Below are 9,220 nucleotides of genomic sequence, written 5' to 3' on the forward strand. Positions count from 1 at the left end.
TTTTGAAACAGTGAGTATTTTAATGTTTATGGATTGGCCCCTATTCACTGCCATTGCAAGTGTCTCACTAACTAGTATTGAACCCGAAATATTCCTTTAAGTTACAATAGTGAATGCATTTGACATTATTGCCAACTGCATTTCATCAAACAAGCTATGATCCATAAATATAAATATAAGCTTGTTAACATTGTTTTTAACACCATCATGGCTAAACCCTTTGTCTTCTCATCGTTAGCATGGTGATGTTCTTCCTCTGAAAGTGGTGACTTACACAACAGTGTCTTCCTCTTTGGTGGCTCTCCTTATCACATTCCTCCTGTTAGCCATCCTCCGCAAACTGCGCTCCAACCTACACAGCATCCACAAGAACCTAGTGGCTGCCATCTTTCTCTCTGAGTTCATCTTCCTCACTGGCATCAACCAGACCGACAGCCCAGTAAGCAGCCAATGAGAGGCCTCAGAACACTAAACAATGAAACCAATAATTCATTAAAAAAAAATTCTCCCCAAATTGGAATGCCCAATTCCCAATGCACTGTAAGTCCTCGTGGTGGCGTAGTGACTCGCCTCAATCCGGGTGGCGGAGGATGAATCTCAGTTGCCTCCGCATCTGAGACCGTCAGTCCATGCATCTTATCATGTGGCTTGTTGAGCGTGTTACTGCAGAGACTGGAGCGCATGTGTGGAGGCTTCACACTATTCTCTGCGGCATCCACGCACAACTCACCACGCGCCCCACCGAGAGCGAACCACATTATAGCGCCACAAGGAGGTTACCCCACGTGACTCTACCCTCCCTAGCAACCAGGCCAATTTGGTTGCTCAGGAGAACTGGCTGGAGTCATTCAGCATGCCCTGCATTCGAACTCACAACTCCAGGGGTGGTAGTCAGCGTCTTTACTTAGCGTCTTTAGTAGGTACTATAGCCACACCCTATTGTTTTTTTTACGTAAACAAATTGTCTATTCTGAGATAAAAACAGAACTTATACTAAACCTCTTTCTTATCTGATTTGTAGTTTATATGTACAGTAGTGGCCATTCTGCTACATTATTCGTACATGTGCACATTTGCCTGGATGTTTGTGGAGGGGCTGCACATCTATCGCATGCTGACTGAGATGCGTAACATCAACCAGGGCCACATGCGCTTCTACTACGCCATCGGCTGGGGCATACCTGCTATTATTACTGGTAAAACAGTCATATTCACACAAACTCATTCACTCACCAGGTTATGGCTTGAATCAGCTATACCCTTGGGTTTATCTGTCTGATTTTCTCTGTCAGGTCTGGCTGTGGGTTTAGATCCTCAGGGTTACGGAAACCCTGACTTCTGCTGGCTCTCTGTTAATGATACTCTCATTTGGAGCATCACTGGACCCATTTCCATAATAGTGCTGGTAAGTACAGTATGTGTGTGTCATAATGTAATTGTGTATTAAAAGGAATTCGTCACCCAAAAATGAAAGATCATTATCATTATTTACTCACCATCATATTATTCCAAATCCCTATGGCTTTCTCTCTTCTATGGAACTCAAAAGGAGAAATTCTGAAGACTATACTGGTCACTCTTTCAGTCTCCATTCATTCTACATATAATGAATGGGGACTGAAACTTTCAAGCTTCAAAAAGGACACAGAAGCATCATAAAAGTGGTCAATACGACTATATTGCTCTATATTCCAAGTCTTGTGAAGCCATACAACAGATTTGTGTGAGATATAGACTAGTTTTTGGGTGAACTACTATTCCTTTAATTTAAACCTTATTTATCATGGCTTTTTTTTCTCAGCCTCTGTTCTTATAAAGGAAGAATCTTTTTAATTAATTAGATTTTTTTTTTGTTATTTAACAGATTAACATAGTTCTGATAGTTCTAGCAGCAAAAACTTCATGTGGACGGAGGCAGCGAACAGAGAAGTCAGGGGCAATGTAAGTTCCACAAGAGAGTTTTTAGTTGAAACCAAACAACTGAGAGTTTAAACTGAACCTCAACCAATGTTTCAGAGAAAAAAAATGGTCTCAAATCAGACAGTAATTGTTCATATGGCAAATTCCTCTTTTCCAGCTCTGCTCTACGAGTGGCCTTCCTCCTTCTGTTGCTCATTAGCGCCACCTGGCTGCTGGGTCTAATGGCAGTCAATAGTGATGTGCTGTCCTTCCACTACCTCTTTGCCATTCTCAGCTGCCTACAGGTACAACCAACTAAACATATATTGGATTTATAATATACAGTGTTTGTAAGGACATACATTTGAACTTGAAGACCAAGTTGGGCATGTAATTGTCCCACTTGTATTTCTAGACATGTAGATACAGTAGGTGTATCTATAACAAACAGGGATGTTTCTTGATTATAAAGAAAGAATATTTATTTTTTCAATTTAAGTGAAAAGTATATGTCTATAAAGTGAAGACTCCTTACTTTTTTCTACCCCAGGGTATTTGCATCTTCTTTTTCCACTGTGTTCTCAACAAAGACGTGAGGAGGAACCTGAAAAGTGTCTTTACAGGAAAGAAAGTGCCAGTTGATGAGCCCAATACAACACAAGCTACTTTACTCACTGTGAGTTTGTGCATTTCTCACAGACATCTAAAATGTTTTTTTCACCATTTTCAACAATATCTATAACATAAGAATGGTTGAGATAAACATTATAAACCACAAACTCCATCGTTCTAGCGTTCTCTGAATGGTGATGCCTACACAGAGGATGGAGGTTTGTACCGCACCACCATTGGAGAGACTACTGTGTCTATGGAGAGCTCTGTTAAATCAGGCAAAAGTCACAGCAGCAGCTACCTCGCTTGCACACTCAGGTAATAAACCCTATTAATATTTGAGTATTGATAAACTGATCTCTTTTTGTTGTTTTCTCATCTTAACTCACATTAGTGCTGTTTGCCAAGGCAAGCATCACTATTACCATTAGGTATATATATATATTAGGTATACATAGTGCATTTTTGAAAACCTCTAATCCTACAAATGATATTTTGGTGCATAACTGGGTCTGCACCATTAGTGCTGCGAATATGAATGATACCTTAAATTGTGCGCCTTGTTGAACATTTGAATTCTGAACTTCTCCAGACCTCTCTTTCTGTGTCATTGTACATTAATCAGGTCTCAGCAATATGTCCTGACTAAATTAACGTTATGAATTATGAAACTTAAATGAACATTTTGAGCATCAAGAGAGCCCCTTATCTTGTAGTCATTGTCATTTTTATTTTACTGTTTTGCCATAACCACTGACAGTCCCCCAAAGTGTTGTTAAATTCCAATCATGTACAGGGGCGTCATTAGGCTCTTTTACCCCCTGACAACTTTGCACTCTGGGCACCGTATCTTATTGCAATTCATACAACATTTCTTTATTCATGAAATATTATCATTATTCATAAATGTGTTATCATTATTCATAAATGTGTACTTATTCATGATTGTACATTCAGTAAGAGACACAAATTTGAGTTTGAAAAGTTTATTAAAATAATGTTTAAGCATTTAATTGAAATGACAATACAAACAAAACATTTTTATTTGAGTTGGGAATAATGGAAATATTGGATTTTTTTGTTTTAAATGTTGATTTAAGTCATCTCTTGGAGTATCTGAAGGCAAACTAAATCAGATTTTCCCCTTAAGAACAGAACAGATTTTATACAGGTGAAAAACTGATAGCTTCGTCCATCATTCAAAGAGGTCCAAGCTTTAAAGCCCTTGATTTGACTTTTTTAAGAATTATCAGAGGTTTGACCATGGATGGCTCATCATTATCGAATAGGTCAATGTAACTATAGTTTCTTTAACAAAAACTATAGCTTTTTGTTATGGAAAAAACAGTAGCTTACACACATTTAAAATTTACAGTATAATTAAAACGGCTTTGTTTTAATAAAAATTAAGTTGCCTTCTCCTTCCCTTTTTAGAGTTTTAATATCAATCTATAACATTTCTTTCAAATCATTCAGTACCTGTTACTAAGTTGATGATGCTACTGTAATTGCATTCAGTACATTTTTTGTCCTCTTTTCCTCGTCAGCCCTGTTTAGAATGTCAGGTCCGTTGGGCCTAATGAGGTGTTTGACATTCTCCATTGTGCTTAGAAATAGAAAATGGTCAGTTTAATTCAAGTTTTGTGGTCTACAGCATGCTCTATAGGGGGATCCCATACACTATCATCTTTTTTATCAAGTAAGAGCATTTTAGCTTCATTTTAGCTAACCAATGCAAAGTGGTCATTTATAACAAAATCTTGCCTGAAAAGACTTAGGGGTTCTGCTGGGCCCCCTGTCTATCCTTATCCCTTAGACTCCTCCTTACCACCCCCCACAGGGAACTTGTCACAAATTAGTTTTCTGGATTGGCCTAAATTGACATCATGACTGAACAGCTCTAATAATGTTTTAAGGTAACAATGGGAACAATTTTGCAATATTTAATTAATCATATTATTATTGCTCTATCATTCTTTTCACACAGGATGAAGAAGAAACGCAGTGTGTCCTCTAACGGTGGAAAAGTGGGACAGGATGATGGAGATTCATCACTCTTCTTCAACAAGAGAAAAAAGGCAGGAGGTGAGGATGGAAATAATACCTTATGTGTTTTTGATGGTTCTCACTGTACATTTTAAAGAAACTTAACTGGAACATAAACTTGTCTGTCTTTTCAGACTCTGATTCAGACAGTGAGCTCTCGGTGGATGAGCACAGCAGCTCGTATGCCTCCTCCCACTCCTCGAACAGTGAGGATGAGGCCAGACGCTCCAAGACCAAATGGAATAATGAGAGAACGCCCATCCACAGCATGCCCAAAGGTGCCCACGACCTTTTCTATGAACACCGACCTGTTTCATTACTCAAGCAAACTTAATTTGTTCAAGCAAACTTCAGGAAACACACATTCCTGAAAAAAATACTTAATATCTAACCTTTATTTGTAAACTTGATGGATTTTACTGATTTTACTGATTGATTTTACTGTATTCTTATACAGTCAATGCAGTGTCCAGTTATGGGAAGCCATATTGGCCAGAGGAGCCACCCACAGCCAGTGAAAGTGAGGGTAAGGTTGTTCCAGAGAAACTGCGGGTGGAGACGAATGTGAATGCGGAACTCCTTCAAAGGAATAAATTCAATCACAATGGAGAAATGTCTCAGAGTGAGAGTTCACCAAGTCAACCAAACAGCAACCAGCTACCCAGGAGAGGTGTGCAATGAACATTTGACAACACATGTATAGATATACAGTATGAACACACAGTTTAATATATCATTTATTGCGTACTTTATTGCATTTATTTATTTATTATTTTCGCATACTTTATGCTACTTCTTGTGTTTTATGTTGTATACATTTTATTCCGTTTTATTATTATTCAATATTATATTTCAGGGCATAGCCATAAAATTACTTTTTGATGGGTCTTAATAAAAAATGTACCCAATTTTTCTTAACAACAGAGAGACAGTTTTTTCACACTTTAAAAAAAATTGGAATTTATGCATTTTTAAAACTATTTTATAAATATATATTTGAAGTCAAAGAATGATCTCTAATATTCTGGGTGGATTTGGGTTTAATTTGGGTGGCCCAGACCCACCCTGGCCCACCCTTGGCTACGGAACTGTATACTATTATTGATTACTATAGTAATAACAGTAACTAAATAAAAGTAAAAGCAGCTCTACATGTTGTTGATTATTATTATTCAGGAATTACCAATGTAAATACACAGTAACATGAACACTGTAAAATAAAATGTTGGAAACCCCTGACATACTTAATTTTAAAATATTTAGACAGACATGACCAAACACTTTTAACACTAGAAGGGAAAGGGAAAATTTCAAAAGGGAAATAAAGACGTTGCTTTGCTGTTTATTGTGCTCAATAACATTGTGTGCGTGTCTGCATTGGTCTGATTTTATTTTATTTTTTATTATTATTTATTTATTATTTCCAGTCCTTTTTATAAGTTCTCTGCTTGGTTTAATTTTCTTTATTATCTTCAGGCATTTTAAAGAACAAGATCACATATCCTCCTCCACTGACAGACAAAAACATGAAGAACCGCTTAAGGGAGAAACTTAGTGACTACAACCCACCCAAGATCCCTCGTAAGAGTCCATCAGGGGGGTCAAATGAAGGGGTTCACTCAGGAACAGAGGCCAAGAGCTTCATCATCAAACCACCTCCACTACCACCAAAGACTGCACTGAACGGGATTGCTGTGGAACAGGGAACAGGCCCTGTCGCACTAGCGGATGAAGACTTTGATTCCGAGTGAGTAAAATAACCGAATTCCATTGAGGACTGATTCGCTATGTTATACTCATCAGTCAGATTTATATTGTTTCATTCTGAATATAACAGATGTAGGTGATTAATCTTGTCTCTCTGTATGTTTTCTTGTTAGTAGAAGCAATGAAACTTCAATCTGACTTTGAATTGGAAGCTCACAAATCGGAACTGGTTTTAAGGACCAGTGTCTGTGACCGCTCCAATGAAGACCAGTTTTAATGCACAATATGGTGCTGCCCTGAAGAAAAAGTGACGAGTGTACAGCTCTATTTTTCACTATTTATAAAGGTGTTACCAGTGTAACCTGAGTGGAAGCTGGGCACTAGGTATCCCAGCATTCCAAAATGCTACACAGGCCAAGCTGAGCTGGAGAGGAACAGAAAGATTTCTGCTGTAAGTATGTTACATTGCATGAACCTGGATGATGTAGTTGCCGTCAACATGTATGGCTTCAAATTTAGACTGTACCTTTGGACAGAACAGCTGATCTTGAGCAACAGTATTGGGAAAAAGAAAGACTGTAAATTTGCATCTGTAAAGTTCCTATTGGACTTCATCATATAATGATGACTTTAGATATGTAAGTATTGTTTATAATACCATTTTGTATTTTAAATGTTATAGAAGTTTTGTAGATTGTAAATTTGGCTTTCAGTGTGATGCCAATATTGAATATTTATGTTAAAAACATATGCTTTGATATTTCTACAACACCGTTTTACAAATACAACATTTTTTAACAACGTTTTGTAAGAAGTAGCACAGTTATAGCTTTACTTGTAAGATGTTTTATAAGTCAGTTGATACGGTAGTTAGTTTACTTGTTTTCATAAACTATAAGGTTTTTTTTCCAGTCATTGTTTCTAATGCTCTGCCAATGTTGTTTATGTGTTAACTGACAGTGATTACCACTGATAGTATTAAACAATATACAGTATGTTCAGCATGCCTTAATGTCTTACTGCCAGTGCTGTACACAAAAATCAGTGTTCTGTTACATTTGCTTAGCATCTCAATTAACAAAACAGCAAAAAAAAAAAATCATTTTCTTTGTGAGTATTTTGTCTTATTTTAAATATCTAAACATCCTTAAAACAAGAAGAAGAAAAAAAAGCAGAATGACATAAGACACTTAGTTAAGAGATATCTAACAAATTTGCTGGGGTAAGAAAAATAAACTTGTTTTCCCTTTAAAAGAAAAATAAACTTGTTTTTTTTTTTTTTTACCCCATTGGCAAGTTTGTTGTTGTTGTTGTTGTTGTTTTTTTTAAAGCATAAACATTACAACATTTTGTTCATTTCTCTGAAATTAAGATTGATATTTTGTAATTTTGCTTCCCAAGAAAAATGTATTTTGTTTCAAGAATGTTTAAATATTCATTACTGAAAAAATCAAGTCATCTTAATTAAATACTTGAAATGTGAAGTTTTAGGCTCATAACTTCAGTTAACTAAGATAAAGTTTACTTGAAATTATTTTTTCTTGAAAGAATCCAGTGTAGACTTCTAAAGCATAGCTTAAAGTGTTAATAACTCAAGATATCAATAGTAAAAAAAATTGAGCCTATGGGGAATACCCACAATGGCTTGCACTTAAATTGTTTAATTATGTTTATTTGGTGAAGGAGTATATGGGGGCATTTAAATAGTAATTATTAAGAATTCATAGAGGTTTTAGCTCTTTTGTACAACCACAATTCGGAAAAAGTGAGGACAGTATGAAAAATGCTAATAAAAACAAAAGTAGTGATTTGTAAGTTACAATCACCCTTTGTAATACTGAAAGTACTACAACTACACATTATATGATGTTTTACCCTGTGAATTTCATTTTTTATTTTTTTATGTACAGTAATGTCAAATCAGATGATTGGAACATGCTCCGAAAAAGTTGGGACACTTCAGTGTTTATCACTGTGAAACCTCACCATTTGTTCTAATAACACTTATTAAGAAATTAGTCACTGAAGACACAAGTTTAAGTTTAGAAAGTGGAATTTTCCCACATTGATCCATTATGCAGGTCTTTAGCTGCACAATTGTACGGGGTATTCATTGCCATATTGTGCGCTTCATAATGCACCACACATTCTCACTTGGAGACAGGTCAGAACTGTAGGCAGGTCAATCTAGCACCCCACTCTCTGCTTACACAGCTATGCACTTGTAATCCGGGCAGTATGTGGTTTGAAGTTTTCCTGCTGGAAAAAGCAAGGATGTCCTGGGAAAAGATGGTGCTGGATTGCAGTACATGTTGCTCCAAAATGTTTACATATCTATCTGGATTCATGGTGTTCTCACAGATGTGCGAGTTACCCATGCCATGGGCACTGACACACCCCTGGCTCATACAGACACCGGCTTTTGAACCTGATGCAGATAACAGCTCGGATGGTCCTTTTCCTCTTTGGTCCGGATAACAAGATGGCTTTGTTTTTCAAAAACTTTTGGAAATGTGGACTCTTCAGACCAAAAAACACAATTCCACTGTTCTACTTTCCATCTAAGATGAGACCGAGCCCAGAGAATCCGGCAGCACTTCTGGACAGTGTTGATTTAATGCTTCTACTTTGACATGTAAAGTTTTAACTTGAATCTGCGGATGCAGCGGCGAGTGGTGTTGACTAACAAAGGTTTACTAAATGAATCCCAATTAATTTAATCATTTATAATGATATCCATTACAGATAAATGATGCTTTTTAAGACAGTGACATCTGAAAAATCAGAGATCACTCACGTTCAGGAGTGGTTTTCGTCTTGCCCTTTACGCACAGAGATTTGACCAGATTCCTTGAATCTTGTAACTATATTGTGCACTGTAGAGGGTGAAATGCCCAAAATCCTTCCAGTTTGTCTTTGTTCAGTTAACACCATCTCAGTTCTCCTTGCGCATGTG

At 36.8% G+C, this 9,220-nt stretch overlaps 1 protein-coding gene across 1 annotated transcript in view; it reads left to right on the forward strand.

The window, feature by feature from the left end:
* LOC127640341 (cadherin EGF LAG seven-pass G-type receptor 1-like) overlaps positions 1-7,448 on the forward strand; it is a 68,088-nt gene extending 60,640 nt beyond the window's left edge. The window contains exons 24-35 of the mRNA XM_052122837.1: positions 239-439; positions 1,022-1,196; positions 1,293-1,405; positions 1,865-1,941; positions 2,078-2,204; positions 2,450-2,575; positions 2,693-2,829; positions 4,499-4,596; positions 4,692-4,835; positions 5,015-5,227; positions 6,034-6,304; positions 6,438-7,448. Coding sequence (XP_051978797.1) covers positions 239-439; positions 1,022-1,196; positions 1,293-1,405; positions 1,865-1,941; positions 2,078-2,204; positions 2,450-2,575; positions 2,693-2,829; positions 4,499-4,596; positions 4,692-4,835; positions 5,015-5,227; positions 6,034-6,304; positions 6,438-6,462 — 1,707 coding nt within the window. The 3' untranslated portion in view covers positions 6,463-7,448. The remainder of the gene's footprint in view (positions 1-238; positions 440-1,021; positions 1,197-1,292; positions 1,406-1,864; positions 1,942-2,077; positions 2,205-2,449; positions 2,576-2,692; positions 2,830-4,498; positions 4,597-4,691; positions 4,836-5,014; positions 5,228-6,033; positions 6,305-6,437) is intronic.
* The last annotated feature ends 1,772 nt before the right edge of the window (positions 7,449-9,220 follow it).

This window comes from Xyrauchen texanus, chromosome 49 (genome assembly GCF_025860055.1).
Source record: "Xyrauchen texanus isolate HMW12.3.18 chromosome 49, RBS_HiC_50CHRs, whole genome shotgun sequence".
Lineage (NCBI taxonomy): Eukaryota > Metazoa > Chordata > Actinopteri > Cypriniformes > Catostomidae > Xyrauchen > Xyrauchen texanus.